The following is a 26,825-nucleotide window of genomic DNA, read 5'->3' on the forward strand; positions in this document are numbered from 1 at the left end:
CGGTAGCTTCCCTTCAATTGATGATCCGGGCCCGCGGCGGGTGGTCCGTCCCGTCTGTCCGACAGTCCTAATAGGTCTGACAAAGGCGTAATTGAGTTTAATATCGTGAAGGCATCAGGAGCACGAAATTGGCCGGACAGCGGGGTGAATCAAACGGGGGGAAACGCCAATATCAAGCGTGGTCGCTATAAGAGCATTAGGCACGCTTGGATGCTCAAATTGTATGCGCACTGCCTTAATCCGGTAATAGAGTTACCGAACTGACTGCACCGTATAATGTGGCGTCTCCTTAAGCAACGCAGCTTGTGTGGTGGCGGGTTCCACTTTTATGTTGTAAGTTTAAATCCCTTAGATATTCTATACCTCGTGTAGCGCATGCAGATTGAAGATCAAGACTTTAACCCACAACGGATTGGCCGATTCCTTCTCAGCTGCTGAACTGTATGCAGTGCATTACCAGTGAAACTAAAACAACAGCGCCACGCTTTGTTGCTCAACTGTTGTAGGACACAGTACACCACCTGCACGTCGTCCCGAACACCTTGAAATCCGCTCTGTAGCAGCTACACTAAAACTAGTGTCATTTTGGCCCTTCCGACTTTCAGTTCGTCGAACTGCTCGATGATGCGAACTTTTGCGCTCGTTAAATGACACGACAGGACAAAGAAGTAGTCAAGGCCCCGTAGAACGAGCCCCTGATTGACACGTGCACCGACAAGGGGCGACAGGCGATGGGAGAGATTTGCACTCAAAGGCGTCCGGCCGTAAACCGTCATAAAATGTCGTGACCTCGCCCTGGGTATAGAACTCAACAACGGAGTCGACATACGCACAAAGAACGACAACACAAACAAAAAGATGTATTCAGTATTTCTGGCAGTCAGAAATGAACAGAGCCGAAGTTACTTTACTATCAATTAGCGGCCTTGTCTTTGGTTGAGCCCAACAGCGTGTCGACCGGAAGCTTCGTAAGCACCAATGCGGGCAGTCTGACCCCGCCGCTGGAACCCTGTTCCTCCTTGGTGTCGTCGGATTTTGTGCGGGCCACCGACGCCGCGCTTTTGGCCTCTTGGGTGCCAGTGGAAACAGCACGGGGTCGGGTGATACTCAGTAATTTGGTGCCGGGTGCAATCTGAGAAGCGTTGGATGCTTTTACGTGGTCGCTGTTTGGAACCAACACAACAGGCCCAGGGGACCCGCCTTCGCCGGCCTGGGACTTGGTTACAGGACGCGAAATAGTCACAGTTTGCATTTCCTTTCGATTTGAAACCCCGTCCAGCTTGATCACCGCCGACCTTCCGCGCACCGAGTTGCCGAAGTTTGTCTGTGGAAAATATATTTGTTGGGTTGAATGTTTGGGCTCTCTTCACAACCTGCAAAGATTTCGCGCATATGCGAGTCGCGATCAAACAAAAACCACTTCCTAGTTTATTTATTCACGCTACACAGTTATCCTACATTTGTGGATCGCCAACAATTTACAATACAACCAACGATGAACTGAGGTTAAGGACTCGAGTAAAATGGGGCTTGAACGAAACTATTCACATGACACGAATCGTTTCTGACCTTATTGCCACGCTGTTTAGGGGCTTTGAGGGTGCCAGCCACTGTACCGAGCATCATATCCACGAGCGGAGTCGACGATTGGGAATGCTTGCGAGCGCCCGGCGAGAAGACCAGAGGAATGGTGCGTGGTTTGGTGATGGAAGAAAACTGAGAAGTAACGATGGGTCGAGTCATAGTTGTTCCCTCCTGAACCAATGTAACCATCTTCGCTGGTCCTCCGCCGCTCGGGGACAAGACTCCTGATATTCCGGATGAGGTGAGGACGTACCTGAACGAGAAAGAAAAGTAGGAGTTTTTCTTGTAGTTTTTCGGAGGTGAGGCGGAAGAGATCTGTTTTCTATTGAAGTAAGATTTCGACTGTTTTTTTAACAGTTTTGTTGTCGATTAAGGAGAAAGCTTCTTTTCAGAAAGAATACCATTGAATTTGAGAATTTTGTTTATGTTTTTTTTGGCACGGTCCAGTCCTTTGTACATTTCGCAGATCTGTTATTTTTGTTATTCTATAAAGCAACGGTGTTTATTTTATATTCACGTAGATACATAAAGCAATTTTGCGCGTAATAAAGTTATTCAAACAGGAGAAATATTCACGGCTTCTTCGAAAATAATGATAATGGGATTAAACCCGAATCCTGCCTACGTCACATGCACATTTCGACACAAAGTCAAGTCCGCGCACGTTCACAACAACACGACCGTGGTAGCTGTTAAACACACAACAGGTGAGATGGGCGAAGATGGGAAGAGTTACGTAACCGCGAAGCAACAGCTAGCACGCGAAAACCGAGACGAAAACACGCTGAAATTCCTTCGGCGGTTTTGAGGGCTCGACCTAGGACAAGGTCACGAAGACCGAGAAGCAGCGGCGTGGAAATACGCGATTAGGCTTTCTAGCGTGCTGACTGAGAGTTGGAAAGCAAATTGCTGTTGGGGTCACGACCGAACGAGGAATCCACCGCAACGAAAACGGCTGACCTTCGGCGATTTCGACGCCTCGGCAGCAGAGCGTAATTACGCGCTTGGCGCGAGAGCTCGTGGTTCTCAAGCTGGGCAGCGAGATGAAAACACAATATCTAATAATAATAAAAAGTCACTTTAACTCGATATTAGTTAAAGGCAAATTACCAGTCGATGACATCAACGTTAGTAAAGGGCGTTCTTCAGACATGGTCACGAAGCACAACGAAAACAACACGGGTATTAGGTTGAGTATACGCATAAATCTCGGTGGCTTGCGTAGTTTGAGTAACGGGGAATATTAATCAAAATATTTTTATGAGTGGAAGACGAAAAATGTATTAAATGGTCGCGCTAGGCTTGTAGGGGAAGAAAAGCGTAAAACTGACATTCGAAACGTTATGTCTCGAGCTTAAACTATCATAAGGTCACGGAAATTAAGTTAAACCAATTGTTGAAAAACATTTCGTTGTCATCAGTATTAAAGACCCATATTAGGTCAGGGAGCGACGTGACATTACTTATATAGAGGGACAGAACTGTAACCAAAGAGTACAACTTAGTTATGCAATTGAGTGTACAACAACAGGCATGCATGCCAAGGACTTCGACGGAATAAGGCACCTCTTATCAGATTTTCCCTTATCTGTGACCACGCCGTGAACTTGGTCGCGCTATATCAGGAGATGATGTTACTACTCCAGTATGTTGCCTCTTACAGAGCATGACTGGGCACTTGCTACAGTGATATGGTTGCTGATTACCGTTGCTGGGTTGGGCAAAGATTTGCTGTTTTGTCATCGTAGATGGGTGTGTCAAAGGTTAATGGGTACAGGCCTAGAAATACCGGGCCTGCGACACGAGTGCGTATATTTGAGCATGCAGTGTTGGATTTAAAACTAATTTCTATAAAAACACAAAGTTACGTTTGGTAAGTGCGCTTTTACAATGCAGTGATGGAGATGTGATAGTACATAATTACACGTATTTTTAAATTTTGCTTTTTTATCAAGCGCCGCCTAATCAACCGTTCTTTGCACGTCGAACACCCGCAGAAAAACGAGTGAAGTTATTTACACAACGCATTCCCACAAGTTGATGGAAATACGCTTACATAGAGCACCCTGTTGTGTTTGGGAGCACACACCGGATTGCTCCGCACTTTCTTCGGCCTCGCTAATCTTGATAAACAAGCGCGTGCATATACGCCTAAACTCAAAGGCCCCGTTAGAAAGCGCAAACGGAGAGCAAAATGAAATGCAGCGTTCATTAGGAAAGAGTTCAACCGGCGGCTGAGCTGTGTTGAAGAGATCCATCATAATTCCGCACCGGGCGCGTTTACCCAAGACAAATACCACGGAAACTTGAAGTGCGTTATACCTTACGACTGACGGCTTGGACTTGGCAACAGTGGCGCCAGCGCCAGACGGGGCAACGATCCGTGGTTTTTGCTTGTACGACCTCGGGCGCCCTCTTGTGGAAGCGGAATGGGACTTGGATGGAAAACGCGAACCAAACTCATCGAAGCTGCTGTGCCGGCGATTACTCGACGAAATTCCTGCAAGCAAAAAAGTTGTTACACGGTTTTGGGATTGTTGAGCTGGATAGCTTGACACAAACTATATTGGTAACGAAATATACGACAAATATAAAGAACAATTTTGTGGCCATTTATAGTTAAACAAACTCTTCTGTAAAATACTGGGAAAAAAGGTACCGAGTTCTGAGCTTTTTTTTGCGTCGATTGAAGCCAAACGCCAATGCATATGTGAGTGTGTTTTCTACTATAAAGCGACGCTGATAAATAACGCAAAATAGGAGCGTTTTTTTTCGTTTACAAAAAGTTCCGTCCAGAGAAAGCCCAAAAAACGACTGCATTCGCGCCAAAGTCATACTATTGGCACGAGTTTCGTGCAAGCAGCTCGACATTCATTAACGTAGTAATTGCTTGTGTATCGACAAGGTGCAGAAGTTTACACAACAATGAGAGTATTACATTACGGAGCGCAGTCGCGAACGCAAGTGCGAAAAGACAGGCGGCAACGTCAGATCACGCGAAACCCGACTCTCCCACCAATCCGCAGGGTTCAGTTGAGCATCATCCAGTGCAACACAAACCGCTGTCTGGTAATATGGTATATAGAGCGCAAATTGAAAAAGAGCCTCTTCTAGGCAACGCGGGTATAGATCAATGGATTTGTATTGATGACTTCCGAGGGCAAATAAGACTTGCAAGTGGTTGTGTTTACTCACAGTTTTAATCAAAGGTTAAGTTAATCTGATACGTTTAAAGTTTTACAAAATAAAAGTTATTTAATTCTACGTTTTTAGGTAATGATATGGTGTTCGACAATTTATCATTACTTGCTTCTGACCGAAGATCAACAATTATAAATGTATAAATACCGCTAGTGCAGAAGTCTGTAGATTTGTAACCGTCGTTTAACAACAAAATTCAATACTTTTGCAGGTGAACTTGAATACCTGATCACAACTAAAAGCCTATAGCTAACAAGTTCATAATTGTATTGTAATACAAATATGTAGTTGTTGGCGCTCGGTATAGAGAATCCTAAATCTTAGTAAGTAAATTCATTGTATCTCGAATACCTTGCAACTTCTTTCCATGAGTCGAAAGAAACTGGTCGGGAGAGGGCGATCGGGAGCCGGTCCCGGTCTCCAAGTTGCTCGTTAGTTGTTCCAAGATGGCGGTTGCTTGTTGAGTTTCCCGGTCGTCTTTGCGACTTCTCGATGCCAGGATGGAACGTGATTGGTCGACGCTGAAGGACTGCGATCGGGCGAAACCGGTTGGAGCCGGATGTCCGCTCTTTTGAACTGGCAGCGCTTTATAAATTAAAAGGTAATTTATTAAATAAATATATAATGAACTACTGTAAGATGTCCATTTGTATTAGGCAAATATACAAACACGGTAATTTTAAATTTTAGGTAAAAAATGCAAGTCTGTTTTATGAAATAGGCAAAACCATGCAAAAAACAATATTTATAAAGGTATACCTGTTTTTAGACCAAGGTTACTAAGAGAGGCCAATGGATTTGAAGCCCCTGAAACAAATAAATAACAACAAAATTGAACAGAAATGAAAAACAACATAACACTAACTTACCCAGGTTGAGCGTTAGTCCGCCGGAATGAAAGCTGCTTTTCGGGAGTGCTGGTTCTGACTGTGACGACACAGAAGGCCCTGGTTCGGGGCCAGCACTGGGCTTTGCGAATCTAAACAAAACACAGTATTAACAAACTAAGGGCGATACAGTCATATATACACATGTCGAATAAACCTCGTGTACATCTTTAGTAAAATGACTGGTTGGGGTGCGACGGCAGCCATTCTACTAAGGATGAACGCGAGGGTGATAAAAACGCAAATATATTATTTTTAATGTCTCTTGTTGCCATTTGTTTTAACTTCTCGTAAAAAAATATCAAAGTTTACGTAAAACAAAACGGCTTGAAATGAAATAAATCTCTTTTGATTTGGAAGTACCTTCTTAGGTCGGCTGACGGCGACATGACGGCCGTATGTGATGACGTGGCATCTTCCGATTTGTCGCCGCCCAATATGGCAGCGATCGCGTCTTCAGTTTGTTTCTCTGTGGGCTGAAGCAGCTGCGACTTCCGCCTCGACAAAGCAGAGGAGAGTTGGGCGTTCGGGTCCTGCAATTAGTTCCCAGGTTTACCAAAATACTCACTTGCATAATGACTGGGTATAATGACCACTTTCATAGGAAAAAAAAAGGTTTACAGGCTTCGCAACCCAGGCGTTGGGCCTAGTTAGCCCAGGGTCGTGAGTTTAAACCTCACCGGGAGCTTGATTTTTGAGATCTCGCTCCGATTTGTCAGGAAAAAGTGGCTGATCCAGCTAGGCTGCGAAGCCTGTAAACCTAATGATCTTGTACGATAGCTGTGATCGTCATGCAAGGATTTGCGCATTGCATGAAACATTACTGCTTAAACCAAGTTTACGAAAAATGTTAATAAACACCACAAGAAGTTACACAATGAGACGTACTTTCGTTAGGTCGATTGTGATGCTACGCGACGATCCGTTCCTGCCGTCGTCCACGTCCTGTCCCTTGTTCAACAACTTTTGACCTTCTTCATCCGGAAAAGCGGTCAGGCCACTTATGGATCCGGTTTGTAGGTTGAAGGACAGGCCGTGCAGTTGACCTCCCGCGCCTGAAGATATCAAAAATTCCCCATACGTGAATTCCAATATCGGGAAAAAACAAACTGAGGTAACAAGTTTTTTCAGTTTGAAAAGCGGAACTTAAATTCTTGTCCTGATACATTGTGTCACAAAACTACCCCTTTTTCGTAGATTAAAAGTAAACAAGCTCCTAGCACCTTCATCAGTTTGGTGTATGAGAAAATCATCTAATTGCGAAGCGGAAGACGGATAACGGCGTGGCATGGGAGACGAGGATCTGTGTCGCTTTGCTGCAAGGCAAAATAAAACACCATTTTCCTCAATTAAGATTACAAAAATCAAACTTATTTGTACATAAGTAAATACACAAAACAACAACTCTTGGGTCTGAGGGGATTGCATTAAAATTATCACATTTTTTCAGGACGGTGGCTACGAAGATTAAACACATACAAATAGGTGTCATACCTTGGAAGTCTGCGAATTCAGCGTAACTGTGGTGTCGCTTTCCAAGCAGTGATCGCTGAAATACAGAAACACATAATTTGAGGCGTTTAGTCAAAACGTAAAACAACTACGTGTATCTCCTACCTCGGGTGTGTTGCCACGCTCGTGTCCGAACTTGTGTTTCCTGAACGTTCCTTCATCTTCGTGTTCTGATTTACAAACACGCGGGTTTTACAATTTACAAAGTTTCGTGGTTGCACTGAAAGTCAAATTGAACTTACCTGCAAAACTTGAGACTCGCTTACGTCCAACCTATAAATACATGAACGATTAGTCAATCCTAATATCTCAACATAGGTGAATTCGTATGGTAACTAAATCATGTTATCACAGGAGGATTAATGGAACATGGGTGTAACAAACTAATAGTAAAGATTCCGTTCAAGGAATCGGAGATGATATAAATTTGTATAAATGCGCAACACCAGTTATAAGACGACGTCAAGATTAATAGAGGTATTTGCGATAATCGAAATTTCCCAATTTCAGCATGATCGCACCGTCCTTTCAACTCGGGAAAGCTTACCTCCGCCGAAGATGGATTGCGATCCGCAGCAAAGACACTATGAAGGAACTCGCAAATGCATTCCAGTATTTTTCTGTTGAGAAAAAGGCAGATTAAAATCCACCCGTCGCGCGGTTTTTACTCGAACCATCAGCACCCACCTGTCCACCATCGACTGCGTGACAGCAAATTTCCGCTTCACGTGATCAGAAACTCGCAGCCAATCATCTGCGCCGTTTAACACGGCTAGTGACGTCAAAGCTTCGGTTAAGTAGTTTTCTCTGGCGTTCTCGAGGTCACCTACCCTGCAGGACATAGCCCGGTCGCCAATGACCAACAGCATGGGGGTCGTGATGTCACAGAATACGTCATCCACCGTCTGGATAACAAAAACGGCAAATTTAAACCACAGAATTGAGGATAGTTTAAGAAGCACTCTTTCCAGACTATACGCCATATTTACTGTATTATTGCATCATAAACAATAACACAGACACTTACCCCTCGTTGTCCGAACATACTGTACATTGGAAACCCAAGACATACAACAGCAGAAACTTTTTCTTTTAAGCATGCCTGAAAATGTAAAAATGTATATCAATCATTTTATGCGTTTCTTTGTGAAACCTGTCACACGTCAGGGTTCGAATTAGCAATTCACAAATTGCGAACCGTTTTTGGAGTTGTTGCGACCCGTTTTTGAGATTATTGCGATGCAACACCCAACAGATTATAAGGCGCCGCATCCTTCTTTATCTGTTCATTCGTACACGCAACAAGCGCTGATGCAAACAACGTTGTTAACGTTTCTTGGCAATGTCAACGACTATTTTCTTTCAATCCTCGTATTTTGTCAAGCCTCTATTGCGCAAGTCAATGAAACGATGACGATATACGACGAAACAAATATTGGGTGAACGAGTTTAAAACAGCAGGTTTTGAGCGTAATGCACAATCGCGTACGAAGCAAAATATAAGTATTGGAATATAGGTTGTAACGTTTTTGCGATACGTTTTTTTACCGCTAATTCGAACCCTGCATGTTAAACTTTAACTTAAAATCATGGAAAGTTCAAAAACTTTCAAGCCTGTCACTTTACATCATTATACTTTCAACCCAAAAATTACATTCACTGCCCACTAGGTCCAGATAATATACAAGCCTGTAGTTACATGGCAGTTGAGCAAACTGGCCGTGTGCCAACCCAACAACACTATCTTCCTGTTGGGGTGCTTGGTGGATAGCTCCTGAATTCTTTTACGAATGTTCTGAAGAGTTTGTCCTGCTAGATCTTGTACAGTCCACATGTGTCTACCAGCCACATTTTCACTCTCCTCACTGGAGCCGACCTGAATCACCTAAAATTTACAAATGCAATTAATGGATACTGAAGTAGTAAATAAACAGTCACTCAACCTGAATGAGTGATATATATTATACCTTGCTTCATCATGGGCATCTGAGTAATGAGTAGTGGAATAAAATAATACCTTTACTTTTGGCAAAATCCACAAAAAATAACATATATATATATGTATATATATATAAACAGTAAGTGTGCAATAAAACTCATTTGTTTCCACTAACATTTGTTTCAAAAACAAATATCCAAACCACTGTACTTCCATGACAACTTAAAGAAACTACTACAAACTTTTTGAACACTAGCAATTTTTCATGTATGGAAAACATGATCCCTATCTTACCCTACCTTGCCAATTTGACTCAACAGGGAGTTCCAGAACCTAAGACGTCGGGATGTTACCGGCATTGAAGATTGCATTACTGAGCATTGCACCACAATAAACAGTATAGAATGACTAAGATTCATTTGCTGTGAACAACAAGTATACCGGGTTAAGAATATTAACTATGTGTCAATGTGAAGTTAAGGATAAAACCTGTTTCATGTTGGAGACAACAGCAGTGACTGCAGGATCCCACGGTCTTTTTAATAGTATACCAAGTCTCTCACTAGCACCATTTCCAGTGTCTCGAGATGGCATTATCATTCGCTCAACTAAAGCTGGCACCTGGCAAGCAATCAACATCAAAAAATTAATGAAAAAATGCCAACAAAGAATATTAAATAGAATCAAAGAAACTTGCTTGAAGAAAGTTATTACCATAGAACGAAGAGTTTGCATTATATCCAAGTAGTAGGATAGCAAAGTTGTTGGTAGTTTTTCAATCAACAGGAGGTGAAGCCATTGTGACAATTTTAATTCCCATCCAACACTTGCCAATGCACTGCGTAACAATGATGCCGAGCGATCGACAGAAAGACGACGCAAAACGATTTCATCCTGATTCTGTAGAAAGGAGATATTCATGTTTTGCTGGAGGTTTGATACTTTACAATGTTAATTATTTTTGAAAAAAAACACATATTTGTACAAAACACATCGTAGAAAGCAGTTTTGCAAAAAAAAATTATTAAAGATTTTATAAGGGTATAGGTAACCAAAGTATTGTTATTTTGCAAAACCTACTCCTTTGTAGGCAAGTCTTGCTAGTTTCTCTCCTTGTAAAATTTTAACAACCCGACTAAATATCTTCAGTCTTGAAACACTCCAGCCAGTTCTGCAACACAAATGACAAGTCAACAAAAAAAATCATTGTATGGTGCATGATGCAGGTATTTACTTATTTATTGCATCTTCCCATACAAGTTCATGGTCAAGAAAAGCAAAGTTTTTGTTTGTTGTCCCTACAGCATGTCTTTCACATTCATTCATCTGCATACGTGCTTTCTGATCCGCACAATACCATGAAGTTGAACCAATTGTTTTTGATGCAACATCACATGTTTCAACATCAATCTAAAAAAAATTTAAGTAGGCAAAATTTTCACCAATTCTACCAAGAAGATGACTGTTTTTTATCAAATGAACTTCTAATGACACAAATAAAAGTGTTCCCAGATTTTTAAACTAAAACTACCGTAATTACTCCTGTAAGGTCTCATCAGCTGTTGACTTTGGCATTGGGCTCTAGCTTTTACACTAGCAGGTACACAGATTTTCACTTTGTGTTACCTTTTGGTTACCGTCAATCTGTTGGGCACCCAACAGGACAGGGGAACTGGGTACCAATCATCCGATACGAACAACTGCTACACTGATGAGACCTTACAGGTTGAAACAGTGAATACACATTTGCAGCTCTCAATGACCATAATGGCTTTTTTGCACATATGCTCTAGCCTGGATTTTTTTTTTCATATTTATTACAAACAACAAACCTCTACATCAGAGTCTGAATCTTGATTATTCGAATGAACAATCCCCCTAAATACAGATGCAAATGTCCTTTAGTTTCAAATATTCACTTTCGAAGTTACAATAACTTGTGTGCAAATTATCTCTTACCGTTTTGGGTCTTGTTTCAGAATAGTATTTGCTGGAAGAACTCGACTTTGGTCCTTGACATGACGTTCAGACCAATGTTTTGTGTAACAGTGGTCTCTTTCAAACCAAGACATAGCCACTTTTGATTTGCACAATACACGCCTACACCCGAATACAATTTTTCAAACACAACACAAGAGCAAGTACGGTAAGCACGTTCATATGCTCAACCACATTTACCAGTTTAGCACACTTACGTAGACAAGTCGGGTCACGAGAGACTTGATGTTTTGAAAAGGAAGAAAGCAAACCCCTTCTACTTCTTCTCTCTCTCTCTCACACACACGGCCGATCTTTCTTGGCGGTAACTTAACGAATCAACAGTTCGTCTGCCCTACACTCGGGGATTCCATCCAGGATGTGAGGCATCAAGCAGAAGTAAGAGTTTTTCATAATTATTTTCTTGTAGAATTAATATGGTGCGGCGTATGTACACTAACCGTAAATCCATCTTACTCATCTCATCCTAACAAAAATTAACCAAATACCCAAACTAATGTAATAACCTAAATCAATTATCTAAACGCCTATATTTATACAAAACTTTAAAAAAGTACAACGGTAACGATACCAGGCCAGACAACGCGCCAAGAAAGAAAGCTCAACAGCATCAAAGTGTGAGAGAGACAGAAGATTTGCCTTCTTCCATTTCAAAACATCAATTCTCTCGTGAACCGACTTGTCTACGTAAGTGTGCTAAACCATTTTACCAACCTTGCAGCTATTTATTTTTTTCGTGACAGTAATCAATATCGGATGACAGGAACGTGTTCCACCGAAACGTGAACGATTAGTAGGTTTTCTGTTCTCCAAGCATGGGGTATTTGCTTTGCGGTGGTCTTTTCACATATATTTCATTTACTTGCAAGAAGTTTTACTTTGTAACGTTATGCTTCCTACAGCTTCTTGAACCGAAAGTTCGGTTTGCCGAATTTATTCGGCCGAAACTAAAGTTTTTATAATTATTCGGTTTCGGCCGAATATTTTGCAAAATTCGGCCGAAACCGAAACTTTTTAATGCATCCAACTCTAATACGCAAAGTTTAGAATCATTATTCAAACTGCACGAATGTGTTCGTTTTATTTGTTTATTGTCTCCGAAATGATTAAAATCAACTTTAAGCATTTGGTACAGCAGTCGAGGTTATTCTTTCAGTGCCAATAAAAGGCTGTATGATAGGATTAGATCCAATCCAGCACATGATTTGTTTAAATTTATTTCATGTAAAGAGATTGATACCAAAATTAGTTTCGGTTTATTCGGCCGAATAAAAAAAATGCTGTTTCGGTGCATCACTGTTAAAAACATATTTTGTGGCAATGAAAGAAAGTGTGTCTTTTTCCTGAACCTCGGAATAATCCAAACCAGACCAGAAATAACAGCGTTGTGTGTAATAATATTTTGACAAGGCAAAAACGTGGACGGATACTCTACCGCACATTGGCGTTAAAAAAATGCACGTGAAGGCAACCTTCGTATGCTATGCAGCTTCGTGGTAGCTAAACAGTGACATGCGTATCATGGTAACTCTATTAAAAGTCAAAGCAAATAAAATAAAGTACTTAGTTTTCCACTGTTGGCAAATCGGCCGACTTTACAAACAGACGGGATCTATATTACAAAAGCTATTTGGATGGAATCTTTACAAAACTGATTATATGATTTTGTACATAATCTTGTAAAGTGCAGCAGCGGTGGTTTGAAGCAAAGTTGGTCGTCTACATTCTCTTCAATCGATTCTTTGTGCTTTGGCTGAGCTTGCAACGCGGGACACATAGAAGACTCCAGTCTGTGGCAAACCAAAGCTCAGTTTAAGGTAATATGTTTTAATACATGTGTTCGGGCGTTGATGTTGCCTGGTTTGTGCCCCAAGTAGTATTTGCCGCGCCGCAAGTCCGCCCTGCATGAGAACACCACATACTAAAAATGTATGGTTACACAGGCGTTTATTAGAACGAAATCATCAGTAACGCAAGCCAGATAGACGTACACGGAGCGACAATGGCGTTTGGTCAGATTAGGAAGTATAGAATCAGAAATGGGCAACAGTAGAGCCAATAATTTCGAAAGGTTTGACAGACTTACGGTGTTTGTTGCAAGGGAATAAATGCGCTTTCAAATAGTAGGCATTTTGCCGAAAATAAATCCTGCTGTTTTCTTCACAATTCTTACAAATGGTTTTGGATCAGGTTTGCCCATTTCTAGACAGAATCAATGAAAGGAGTAAAGGTTGGGAGTGCGAACAGGAGAAGGAACCAGCTGCAACTTCAGAAGTTCGCCAGAAGAGAATGGTGCGGATAAAATTAACGCCCAAGCACCCAAGTTGGCGATACATTGGGATTCGGTTCATTTGCGAAGAAGCGATGCCAACAAATCAACAAGCAAACGGTTGCATTCCAATCAAGTGCTGCTTACATGAGAAACGAGACATATACGGGAGTTACATACTGTTTCGTGCGAAACGACGAACAAGCTGGTTTAATAAATATGGCGGCAACAAGCAGAATACATCCCCTTTTTTGTAAAACATTGATGATACGTCACGATATACTTCTCGTGCATTCCAATTTGATTTTGCTTTCAATTACGTAGGACTGGTCGACGATGTTATTTATTCAAACAAATGAAATAGTTTCAAACTGTTATGATTTGCAGACATTATTTGCTATTATTCGATATACATAGCAGGCGGAAATCGGCACAGTTCACACAATTGAGGTGAATTCCTAACTTTGATTACTTGTAAAACTTGTAAAATGGTTACAGTTAAGACAACAAGGGATGTTTTTGGTCCTGCAACACCAATAAAAAGATTTCATTCGCAGCTGTTATTGCTTTACACAATCACGTTGTAACGGGTGTGTATGCGACGTACTATAACGGAGTCACTTGCGGCTCGAGCTGAAGAATCGTTTCCGTTTTCGCGGGCTTGTCACTTCCGTGCCTGCTTTGAGTAAAACTGTTTTTAAATCCATTAATAAGTGTCCGCGACTGTTAAAATGGTCGTTTAGTTTTGTCTGTTGTAGTTGTAAGTTGGTGTTATGCATAATATATAAATACGTGGTTAGTGCCATAAAACAGTTTAAATTTGATACGAAAAACAGTTAATACTTGTAGTACCATTGGACTGCTAATACTTGCACCGAATTTAACAGTTACGTGAGTTACGTGATCATGTTAGCCGAAACAAGGAGCACCAATTTAACGAAAACAAGCGGCATACATTTTACGATGGAATGAAAAATAGGATGAAAATAATGTAAGATTCGCACCGTCCTTTGCTTTTCCAGTGATTCCAGCTCGCGGGAGTTTCAGGCTGCTGAACATTCGGTCAGGAAGCGGCGAAAAAGAAAAAATGCAAAATGTCAAACAAGGTAACGAACAAGCGCGTTGCGTTGTTTTGAATTGATAAATCGCTGAAAGATTGCGTGACAACTACGATTGCAGTTCAATTTTCTTCTAAAACGGTATAACGGATCCGTAAAAGTTTGTACGGACCTTCCACAGCCATTTACAAATTAAGTTACATGAAAAATTGATGCGACTTGATTCATTTTGAAAAGATTTCCTGTGATGCATCATCACCACAACAAACTTATTCCCAAATTAAAATAATCAGAAAAGGTCGTGATATCATCTGATCATAATACAGACCGCAAGGCAGGCAACATCAACGACCCGCTTTCTGATTTTCATGATAACCAAAAACAAAATATATGAACAATTGCAACACCCAAAACATGAATAAAAACTGCAACACAAAGAGTAAAATAAACGGGCTTTTGAGACTCGTCCTCCAGTGGTTGGGAGCTCGCCATATGGTTTCATTTATAGTCGATGCTTCGGCGACGAAACGTAACTTAACTGTTGTTAGGACTTGAGTCTACATAGTGGATTAATAACATGGCCTGGTCATTACGTCGACGTTGATGCCACGCTTATGGGGGGTACATTTCGAAAGCTAGTTTAATCGTTATTTTATTTGACTGTGCGATTTTATATCGTGAACTGAAGAAACATTTGCCTGAACATAGTTGACGCTAATTAAGTCGAAAACAAGTAAAAAAAACTTTATTTTACGAAGGGAGATTCTGACACAACTATGGACAACTTGCCATGGCAATTTATTCCACGCTATGTTTTACGTTATTCGGTTAAACGATCCACGGGCGCATAACATTTCGATCCGTCAAATTAGGCAACACTCAAGCACGTGCAGTCATCACACTTCGACAAACCGGCCACACGTGACAACGAGTGGTTTCCAACAAGCTCTCTTACCGTTCACTATCCCGCGAAGCTGCCTCACAACCGTTTCCAAGAGCTTTTTCTTTTCCCGTTCCTGTTTGCTTAGCGAGGTGAATATGTTGCGGTGTCCGCGTTCCTCCTTGATTCTACAAACACGTATTCTCGGGTTGCTTACGTAATGGTTTGGCACAAGTGGAGTTGTACGATTAAAGGGTCGTTCGTATCCGCCTCTTGTCAATCTTTGACACGTGTTGTAATAATTACGGCGGAATGCGAGCGACCCTTTACTTGGTTACTGCGGCATGAGAGACATTGGTGAAATCGTTGAGGTTTTTTTGTAAATTGACTTCCTTGACCAAAACGAGTGTAACATCATTAAAAACATTACTATCTTATAACAAATGAAATTTATTGGATGGAAATGCTTCGCAGCATAAAATAGCATAATTATGGACATTTGAATTATTACACAGGTTCGCAAATTCCAGCATCTGTTTCAGACTAAAAGTTGCATTCTGCAGATTCGGGAAATTATCTCATAACCCGAACATGATCCAATCCTATCCCCTAAATAACTCATTTTCCTACTTACTTTTCGAGCAAGTTAAGTGCGGTCCCCGGATTAACGCGGAGATATTTGCTCGATCCACTACCGTAGTCGGCGAGATAAGACGACCAATCCCATGCGAGGAAGAGATCGAGAAGTTGACGAAGTTCGACGAAGCTCATCTGCAGCGCGCCGTCCTGGAACCCAGGGACGGGTTCGGAATTGGAGAAAACTGGAAAAAGTTTTAAAAACAGCGATGTTGGCATGAACTTTTTAAAAAGAAAATGGTTGGATGTCGTTGTATCGTTGATTAATTTGGGAAATACTTGGAAGTGGAAGAAGCAAACAACACAACGCACGGAATTTCTAAATTTATATTGCAATTTTGCAGAAAAGACTGCATGGTCTCTTTAAGAAGTAGAATTTCGATTCCGCACTACCATTCTATTCGCCCCAAAATAAAATTTAAAGCTACAAAGCAAAACATGTTTTTAGCTACATGTTCGGCGTGTTTTTGAAAACAATGCAGCCCAAAAAAATCACTTGATTTACGCAGAGGCACAACTTTTATTCGACTTACGTTCGCATTGCATCACGTCGAGGTTGAACTGCTGCAAGGCGGCCATTGTTATGAGCTTGATGTCGCGATCCATTATAAGTTCCATTAAACTCGTGCTGATATGACGACACGCCGACATACAAGCTGTTTGTGCCACGTTTGACTGCAAAGTAATAATGACTTTGTAAACAGAGCAAGCGGATTGCAAGCTATTATATTCAAAGTGCAATATTGTAGAAGAAAGAGCATTTTTATATCGGGAAACATTTGAAGGATTTCATTGTCATCCGACGCTCTCAAAGAATAAGATTTGAACATTCAAGGAGGTTGAAGGTAACTTGTGAAATATACCAATGTCTGAATGCTCACGCTATGTGATTGATAAATGGCTATTTTCGAATTTTTTTAGCACTTTATAATATAAGTTTGTAAACCGAACACTAAAGGAACTAAAACACAACGTGCATTCAGGATTTAAATCACGGCAAGTGCATATTTTTTTTGAAAAAACACATCAGAAGGATCCGTTGCAAGAAAAAAAAGGTTAAAGGCCACTGGTTTAATGCCATGGGTTTACCTCAAACCACAATCTATATCAATCATATTGGAATAGCAAAATATCAACACACCAACAGATCGTCACAACACACAATCGGAAACGGAACCGTTAAACAAACATTGTGGGGTTACCGGAAGGTTGGTGAAAACTTCAAAGTTGTGTTGCAGGAACGCTATGAGGTCGAGAAGATATCTGCTCGCTCTTCCACTTGGTTCGCGCATGCTCCAGTCATACTCCGCCAACTCGAAAAACTCGTCGATTTTGCTGTTCAGCTTGTTGTATATCTGCAGTGAAATGCTAGATTAGTATTTTCATTGTTAATTCTTGACGAGAGAGAACGATCAAATGTGGAACTACCCGCTTTTTGTGCACTCGAAAGCAAGAATATTTGGCATTACTGTCTGACGTTTAATGGCCTTAGGCATTCTCTGTTCCACATTAAGGTGACAAGTTGTTGCGTTTGGCAATGACGTTTCTGTACATAAGCAACATAACAGACTCGCATTGGTAAAGCTTTTCGTTTAAATTTTACACTGCATTTCCAAAAACACAGAATTGTGATCACAACCGAGTACAGGAAGGGAAACTGATTATGGGGTAAAACTAAAAGGCCAGATAGCTTTGCCAAACCATTTTATCACAATAAAACCGCAACCTTGAGACATGATAACACGTTATGACGCCATAGTAAGGACAGTTTGTTGATCGGGTCACAAAATAGGGCAAAGGGGGCCGAATTTGGCCAGCGGACCGCCAGTGTTACTTCGACACTGCGCCATCAAATCACCTGCGATTCGGTTTCATTCCTGGCGTCCTTGAACGTTGAAACCCCGACAAGTTTCGCGGAGTGGGCGCTTCCTACACGCACACCAGTGATGGAATGAACAAAATCTTCAACGTGACGACACGAATTCTCCAGGTGGGTCGTGTTGACGATGATCTGCACCAACTGCACAAATAACGTTCCACATCATTAACGTTCAACCAATGCATGTCGGTAAACATCAAGATTTCTCGAAACGCAAGTTTTCCGTTATAGCATACAAACGAACGCGTGTTTCCATTCAAACCGCGTGCAGTACAGCACCTATAGTCGAGTACTTGATGTACATGCATCAAGTTTTGGATTTCGAAATTAGAAGAAGTAATAATTATGTACCACAATGCTTTCACCTCCTGTGGAGCACCCAAATATATTGCACAAAGAGACACAACAAAGTTAGCCCTTAGGGAAATAAGTTGCACTTGGCCAAGAAACAACGAATCCGTGCGGTTCATTATAAACGTGAGAAGATATTGCCACACGTCAGTAATACATCCCGCGGATATTAAGCGTAAGTGAGTCGTGGGTGTCGTTGTTGTCTGTTTACCTCGGTCAAACCAAGCGAAGGTTTCTGCACCAACGTCTGCAGACCGGATGCCAGCGTTCGCGTCAACAACAGGTTGGTCGATTTTCTGATCATGTCGTCGACTTCCGTGGAGCTGCAACGGTAAACCAGGTTGGATATTAAAAAATACACATCTGCAAAAATGGCAAATGACACAAAAACGGCTTTAATGTAATTTTTAAGCATGTGGTTTTCCTGCAAAAAGTCAACGCAGATTTCATTGAGGTAAAGTTACATCTACGGTACAGAAAGGCTTCTTCAGGGTTGTGCCACATAATTGAAGAACGCTTGATAATTATTGTTTTAAATTGGGGATAATTGTTTCATTTTATTGCTCACAACAAACTTGTAATGTATAATGATGTTTACAAATTGTCGACCCGATTCAATACAACTCGCAGGAAAATGTCGTTAACTTGGATTTCCTTTGTCGCTGCAGTTTGCCTGGCACTAGTTGGTGAAGCCACGAATAGGAGGAAGTGTTTGGTGGGAAACGGGCAACAGTAAAAGGGGTGGACTTGGTTTGCGTACCTCAAATGCAAGTCTTCGCAATACTTGAGACAAGCCAAGATAAACTGCTTGATTTCGTTGTATATTCGGGGCACAAAATTGGAAAAGGGAAACTTTTTCGGGTAGACCGCGTTTTCAAAGTTGGGATCTGTTAAAAACGTATTCAGTGAACAGTCGACACGGGACTGGGTAAACACAAGCACACACAATATATCACCACTCATTGCGAAACCAATGTAAACACAGTCAACCAACTGAACGCGTACATTCGCAACTTGTGTCAATGATGATACCTACCTTCATACGGAAATGAACTTAAAACCATTTGCTCCTGGCTTTCGCTTTCAACCAGCATTGGTGTGTAATTGTCTTCGTCAAAGACATCCCTAAACTTTTGAGACCATTTTTTCAACAAAATTTCACCATACTGGTCGCGTAGTTCCATCAGCAACGTGAATAGCCTCGTTACCGAAAAACCGTATGCCTGAACACAACAAACAACAGTGATTGTGTTTGTTCAAATCGGCATCATGATATTTGTATGAGACAACTTATCCACAGTGGGTGTATTAAGGTTAGGAAAATAATGGATTGTTTCTTTTTTCATACCTTTAGGGTGTCTGCGAAAATCACTATCAGGTTTTTGACGTTCATCATCACAGCGGAATCGCTTCTGTAACCCTACAAAATGTAAACGTGAAAGATGGTCTTGAATATGCAGTTGTGTTAACGGAAATTAAAATACCTTTAAAATGCTTGTTTAAATATTTGGATACAAAATTACATTTGGATACAATCAAGTTTACATTGTGTACACCAATGCTGATCTTCAACACTTACAGAATCAGCCTGGAGAACAGCAACCAGCTTCGAAACAGCCAGGTCCCACAAATCATCAATAAATTGCCTAGTAATAAGATTTGGGGCAGTGTGCAATACATGGTCCTCAACAACAAAAAACCTACACAGAAATCAGTAAGTCCAATTGGCGAACACAAACACACCAATTGTTCATACCCAACTATTTGGTAAAAATATTGTGCGTAAGTTTCTGTGTTGTCAGCCATCACCGCAGGCGGCTGCAATACAAGTCTAGCCTGGTTTTTCCTTTGTGTACGGTAGTAGGTCTCAAACTGAGCCCTCGATCCCACAAGACTGAAGATGTGTAGGCACTTGTACACGGGAGAAAAATCAACAAGATCAGAGGTGGAAAGATCCTGGCAAAAGAATTGAGAATATGAATGTCAGGCCTTGTACTATTTGCTAAAAAAAAATCACTTGTAGAATTAGATAAACAACTTGATATACACCACCACAACCACATGTGGAAAATCACAAAATCTGTTTTTTATTGTTCAGAATTACAATCATGTGGTTGATTGCTATGGATCTAAAAAATTATTGTACACAAAGTTATATTGATGTAGTTCCATTCATAGTATATATAATTTAGAGCACACGAATTAGGAATATCAAAATTTTCAAACATTAAATTCAGGCAAATTATAGTGTTAAACCTCACAATGCACATCAAATTTCAATGAAATTGAATTGAAAATGTGAACAATAGTTATTGCGGATAATAAAGAGTTATGAAGAGGTATATATGTAATTTTTTGGTATCCAAAATAACTCACAAAGAGTGATTGACGATTGTGTCATTGCGACGTTTTAATTTAAAATTTTACAGAAATAATAATTTCATCAGTTTCTGCGCTAGGTGGATTCCCCCTGTCTGAGTGTCATTTTTCTCTATTATTTTTTGTTATGCTAATTACATACAATTTGAACAGTAACACTTTTGGCGACATGATATTGCTGTTTTTTGAAATGGCACTGCACAACATCAAATCAATGCTGTGCTTTCACAAGATTTCAGATCAGCTGAATCAATAACTGCGATTTGATTAAATATGATTTTTTTCTTTCGAAAGGAACATACATAATATATTCGAGGCATCTGCCAATCCCTGGTCTTTTGCCATTTGGGCAAAATCATTTCTTTGACTAATGACGCACGATGCCTGACATTTTCCTCAGTTTTCGGAAGCAGTTCCGACTTGGAATGAACCTGATCAGTTCCTGTTGTTGTAACTTTGGCAGTTGGCTGTTGATTGGCCCCAGAAGCAGTGGGGTTTCTGGATTCTGTAGGTTTTGCCGAATGTGAATCAGTATTAATGTGTGGTTTAGTGTTACTAGTTTCATTATTGAGATTATCAGCTGGGTTTTTAACTGGAGCTTTTTTCTTCTTTCTTCTAGGGGGTGCTTTTACAGGGGGAAGCTCACTTGTGGTGGCAGCAACACAACTTTCACCTGATTTTGGAGCATCATTTGGTACGGCATTTATCTTTTCAGGCAGTTTATCAGGATTTGGCTCTCGTTCACCCAAAACTGAGCTTTTTTGAGCAACTAACCTTGCAGTTTCAGCAGGTAATGTTAATTTTTGTACAACAGTTTTTGCTTCCTTAGCCACTGACACAGATTGTGATGGTTGGTGGTCATCATGAAATGGATTTTTCTCCACCTGCACCTCTAAACTACCAATACTGTCATGATCAGGGTTTGGCAACTTTGTGTTGTCACCAATTGTGACACTTTCAGGGGAAGGGTTGGCTTCATCAACAGGTCGCTTCAAAATAAAACTTTTTTTTCTCGCATTGGGCCTGATAGTTTTACAGGCCAGAATAATAAATTTGTAAGTTCGATACAACCTTTATACATACATGCCAATAATGGTACAGACCGCAGACAAACTATAAAGCTTACACTGTAACAATACCAATAAAACAATCAACACATATAACAAGCACCTTAATATGTACTTTTATATGTATTTTTATTTATAGTTTTTATATCAAACTCACGTTCTTACCTCATAGTTGACATCCTTAAGTAGGTCATGTGTGTCAGCAAGAAGACTCTTTGGCTCTTCATGTAAATCCTCAGTGCCAAATTGATTTAAACCATTTACCGGATTTGGCTCCAATGAGTCTTTGCATTCTTCCTCAAGGAATGGGTTCTGCTCAGTTTCACTTCCGAAGGGATTTGTGTCTTCATCGAATGGATTTCGATTGTCCATCACAGCAGGTGGCTCCTCATCAGAGAGGTCATCGAAAGGATTAATCCGGGGTCTGTGTTTGGGTGAAGATGATTGGTTTGTGTTTTTGGTCTCTTTCTTCAGCTTCTGAGGTTGTGATTTCTTCTCGTTGATATGATTTCGTGTGGTTTTAGTTGGTATGGGTTTTGGTTTGGAACTGGATCTCTCTATTCCAGGGTTAGTTCCATCCACATTGTTCTGTATATCACTTGATTTGGATTTCTCAGACGCATTGCCTGGACTTTCCAAATTGTGTTCCTTTTCTACCTAAATCACAACAATACTAAAGTTTGAAAAAAAAATCTTGTTGAACTTGTGATGTATATAAAATATTATACATATACAATTTGAATGCAACAAAACAAACTGTCCATACAATACTTTTTGACACCAACCTGTTTCATTGCAACCATTCCAATTAATTGTGAATTTTGTCTGACATTTTCTAAAAAGTCCTTTAGTTCAGACATGGAAACTTCTTTGATCTCTCCACGAATCTTTGGAATGTTGGTTAGCATAATGTCGCAAAACCTGTAGGAGTGGACTCGGGGAAGATATGTATGCTCCAATTGCTCAAGAGTTTTCAAAGCAGAGTAATACCTAAAAATTACAGCGCAGATTTTACATTTTCAGGCTTTATACTTTCTCCAGTTTTGTGTCGAAGACACTGATTACTAGTGATGCACCGAAACAGCAATTTTTTTATTCAGCCGAAACCGAATATTCGGCAAAAGTTGCCGAACAAATTCGGCCGAATAAACCAAAACTAATAAAGAAATAAATTTAAACAAAACATGTGCTGAAATGGATCCTATCATACATCCTTTTATTGGCACTTAAAGAATGCTGTACCAACTTCTTAAAGTTGATTTCGATGACAATTAACAACTAAAACACACTAGTACAGTTTGAACAATGATTCTAAACTTTGCTTATCAGTGTTGCATGCAGTAAAAAAGTTTTGGTTTCGGCCGAATTTTGCGAAAATATTGGGCCGAAACTGAATAATTATGAAAAACTTGGTTTCGGCCGAATAAATTCGTCAAACTGAACTTTCAGTGCATCCCTACTGATTACTTTTCTTTACTCTTTCAATTCAACAATCTCACCGTTTTGCTTTCATCTGCTCACACATTTTTGCATACATTTGCAACACAGGAAGGCAGACTGTAAGTTTCTCAATTGCTGAAGCAATATTGCGCTGCTGTAGACGAGATTGAATTAAATCTTCACTTTTGCGAGCCACCTCTTTGCCAGACTCCTGCAGCTCTTTATTGATAACAAGTGTTTGGCTCTGTTTCAAAAACAAAACTAAATATATATACTGTGTCACTTGATGCTTGCTATCAAGAATTAACTTAGTGTCTGGTTTTATTGGCCTAACCCCTATGGAATTGATCAGCTCTCACCTTAAGTTTGTCAGCATCACCTCGAACCTTAATAAGCTCTGTTATAGATTCAATAAATCCTTGATAATGGAAGTTACACATTCGTTCAATGTCTCGGTCATGCTGTTTGATGCGATTTTCCAGACGTTCAAGAAACTTTCGATGGTCATTTCCCTCATAAACAGCTCTGCAAATACACAGAGGAACTAGTAAAATACTTCAAAGTTAGTTACTTTTTAAACACTAGCAATAACCATGTATTACAAAGTGATCCTGTAGTCAGATAACATTTTCACCAAATTATCATACCTTAAAGATGCCCCTACAAATGCTGTATCAGTAGTTTCAATTTCATTTAGTATACGATCATGTTCACGGTCAGTTTTTGTTTCCTGTTCCTGAACAGGTTCTGGAGCTTTTTCTTGTTCAAAGGAGTCCATAGTTATATACAACAGACACCCATTTACCAGTTTTTGTTATAGTAAGTTGATGCATCTAACGCTCATGATGGTTTAACTATTTTTGTTTTTTTATCTTTTTCGTTCAACCGGCCATTTTGGGAAACATTACGTTGAAAGCTAACAACAAAATAGGTTTAAATTATGTTGCAAAGTGTTTGTACATTCAAAGTTTATGTGAAGATACTTTATTTCTGTATGATTAACTCTGCGAGCCTACATATTCTTCATAAAATCTGTTATTAACATTTGTTAAAAGGTAAGCTCTTCTATCCTTCATGCCTGTCTGTCATGTAGTGGTAACTCCCAAAAACGAAAAACAATGTAGAGATGCGTGTTATGTCGACCATGACGAATAGATAGAAACAGTATGTTAAGTGACGCACAAATTTGTTTGCCTTGAGGCATTTACGAACACAAATTTTATAGTTTACCCACGCTGCAAGAATAAACCTCACTGACTATATAAAAAAAATACATATAACTTACCTTAAAACAGGACCAAGAAAAAAACCGCTCTCTATTTCCTGAATGATCATATCATGTCCATATTCAACTGAATCGATATCAGCTTTTCCGTATTCAGACGTGTAAGTTGGGGCTTTTTCTGACACTGAATATTCTTTTTCCGCTTCGACTTTTTGAGTTTCCGCAACGACCTCTTTAATTTAATTGTTTTATGAGACACAACATAAACTGTTGTTTTCGCCACGAGTTGAAACGGGATTTTATCATGTTTACTTTGATTAAGCGACTTATGGGTCTGGGATAAAATTAAAAACAAATTTTAAAACTCCACACCACAAACCAGCATAATCGAACTCCTGAGGTTCTGGTGTTGATTCCTGCTGATCGAACGGATTTCCATCTACAACATCTTCTTCCTCTACAATCTTCATCGGAGACGGCGTTGATTCCGATCCCCTTCGAGCAGCTGTTTTTATTATGTTGGGTGTACTTAAACTGCGCAGGAATTTTCTCGGTCGTTTCGGTGGCGAGTTAACAGTAGGAAGTTCGCCTCCATGCACAGGTGAATTCTGACGAACACATAGAGAGTTTATCGATGGGTTGAACGCTTACAAATCACATATATTTTAAAATTTTCAATACCTTGCTCTTTTTAGATTTGTCCTGTTTGTTTTTCTTTGAAGGACTTTCCACAACCCCATCGCCTTCTTCTAATAAGAAAATTTGCTGTACTCATAACAATCAGTATATAGGTCTAAGATTATATGAAAATATTTCATCACTCACATAACTAACTAAATATTTCACTAAAAACATTGTTGACTCTTTTGATTATAAACTAACTGCATAATTTACAAAAACGTAACAGTTGCAGCTTCGCATATACGTTTAGTATGCTGCCGTTCCATGACTCAGGCTATATAAACCAATGACCCAGATTGGAGTCATATATTATCTAGGTATACTATAAGAGGAAATATGCTCAATAACACTTCATATCTATATATGGTGCTCGAAAAAATACGCCAATTTCGATGAAGAGTTTCCATGTTTTCCATTTGAGCATTAAGGTCACATACATATCACCGAGAGAATAATTTTTGGGTACCTTTCAGGGTTTGTTGTTCGTGGGTCGGAGATCGCAATTTGAGCAAACCCATGCTACTACCACGCCTTGCAATATTCCGTAAAGTTTTGCTCCCCCTTCGTTTTGGAGTTTTGGGCGGTGAGGATGTCTCCGCTTGTCCAGTATTGTTTGTTCCACTTTCTTTCTGATGTTGTTTTGGAGATTTTGTGCTTTCTCCGGTACCTTCCATAACGTGAGTCACTGTGGGGTTAGCTGTGATTCATGACGCCAAAATAAATTGCAGATTCAGTCGCTTGTGATGACAATTCTGTCAGCTTGCTGACATATCCAAGTATATCACAGCACAGCAATCCAGATCAAATAATTGAACCTACGTCAAATTACCTAACTGGTTACATCTTCGTTCCAACGTAAACCACGCGTGTTATCGCAACGCAAATAACATTACGCATGTTCCATACATTGGAAAGCATTTTTACTCACTATGATAAACATCACTGCGGATCGCCCACACCGATTCAAATCATCAACTGGCCTGTTTTCTGCCACTCAGTCAGGAAGTAATGCTTATGTCTGCTGTCCAAATTGCAATCACGACGTTGCTAAATACAGTTTCGCGGTGGCATCTGAAACCAGCGCATGTTCTACCCTTACGTCATGCTCATGCAACGGGCTGCGAGTTGTTGTTTATTGAAAGGCGGTCAACCCTCGCTGTTGTGGGGTGAATGGTACTGGCGGGATCAATTCGCGATCGTTACTTATTAAACGTTCGCCGCTAAGCGAGTGACAATCGAGCCAGGGTAAGCTCAAATAAATTTAATTTCATGACGACGGTGCTGGAGATATGTGTACCAGTGGTAACCATTTTTTGCGCGAAAAGAGTTTTTGTTCGTTTCAGCTAAGAAATGATTATTGCACATCCAATACACTTTCTTATTTTGCTATAGTTTCTTCAAAAGTGGATAAACATGTATTCATGATTTAAAATATGTTTAGTAAATACAAATCGTGTATATGCTTTTGTAAACTTAATTTTTTGCCCTAGCCCCACTCTACGCTAAGTTTTGGCGTGTTTTTGTGTTGTACCCAGAAGCTATATTCTTTGTTTATTGAAAATATTGCTAATGACACTTTGGACCATCGGTGTTGGCCATTCACAAGAACAAAACTCAAAAACATATACGGTAATCACTTATTTGAAGTGAAAATTGTGCTCTAATAATGTTGGAAGCTAGTTTCGCAATGGCAAGTTATTATGATTTGGTTAATGTTTAACATACTTGATCTACTATATTAACCTGGTACAGAAATTTGCAAAAAATCATAAAAACTTTATTCTGTTGGGGTTATTAATATAAAGGGAGTTAAAACAGATTTTTTAATATTTCTATAAA

At 40.1% G+C, this 26,825-nt stretch overlaps 2 protein-coding genes across 6 annotated transcripts; both read right to left on the bottom strand.

Moving 5' to 3' along the window:
* Window positions 1-837: 837 nt before the first annotated feature.
* On the bottom strand, window positions 838-11,295 carry LOC145898609 (uncharacterized). Its single transcript, XM_082987134.1, has 23 exons — window positions 11,083-11,295; window positions 10,956-11,001; window positions 10,358-10,533; window positions 10,204-10,294; window positions 9,838-10,023; window positions 9,613-9,744; window positions 9,423-9,545; window positions 8,884-9,069; window positions 8,212-8,286; window positions 7,872-8,089; window positions 7,732-7,804; window positions 7,427-7,457; window positions 7,290-7,354; window positions 7,167-7,221; window positions 6,896-6,988; window positions 6,561-6,727; window positions 6,036-6,205; window positions 5,655-5,764; window positions 5,545-5,592; window positions 5,137-5,370; window positions 3,907-4,084; window positions 1,570-1,837; window positions 838-1,324 (listed from the first exon to the last, which is right to left on the bottom strand). Exons 1-23 carry the CDS (start codon window positions 11,193-11,195, stop codon window positions 914-916), a joined length of 3,249 nt encoding a protein of 1,082 aa, XP_082843260.1. The 5' UTR covers window positions 11,196-11,295; the 3' UTR covers window positions 838-913.
* Window positions 11,296-12,415: 1,120 nt separating this feature from the next.
* Window positions 12,416-25,729, bottom strand: LOC145887704 (exocyst complex component 6-like). Of its 5 annotated transcripts, none has more exons than XM_082978889.1 (21): window positions 25,453-25,728; window positions 24,987-25,054; window positions 24,685-24,913; window positions 24,366-24,537; window positions 23,440-23,605; window positions 23,140-23,324; window positions 22,426-22,630; window positions 21,806-22,297; window positions 19,951-20,150; window positions 19,774-19,894; window positions 19,543-19,614; window positions 19,231-19,417; window positions 18,955-19,081; window positions 18,406-18,517; window positions 17,823-17,984; window positions 17,167-17,319; window positions 16,498-16,639; window positions 15,963-16,149; window positions 15,404-15,516; window positions 14,395-14,438; window positions 13,062-14,066 (listed from the first exon to the last, which is right to left on the bottom strand). In XM_082978889.1, the coding sequence occupies exons 1-20, from the start codon at window positions 25,658-25,660 to the stop codon at window positions 14,434-14,436; spliced, it is 3,306 nt and encodes a 1,101-aa protein (XP_082835015.1). In that variant the 5' UTR covers window positions 25,661-25,728; the 3' UTR covers window positions 13,062-14,066; window positions 14,395-14,433. The 5 variants fall into 5 exon arrangements, with proteins under 5 accessions (XP_082835011.1, XP_082835016.1, XP_082835015.1 ...); XM_082978887.1 differs by having other exon boundaries at window positions 14,395-14,441; window positions 25,453-25,727; XM_082978885.1 differs by lacking the exons at window positions 13,062-14,066; window positions 14,395-14,438 and adding an exon at window positions 12,416-12,911 and having other exon boundaries at window positions 25,453-25,729.
* Between the last annotated feature and the right edge of the window lie 1,096 nt (window positions 25,730-26,825).

This window comes from Ascidia mentula, chromosome 1, assembly GCF_947561715.1.
Source record: "Ascidia mentula chromosome 1, kaAscMent1.1, whole genome shotgun sequence".
Taxonomy (NCBI): Eukaryota; Metazoa; Chordata; class Ascidiacea; order Phlebobranchia; family Ascidiidae; genus Ascidia; species Ascidia mentula.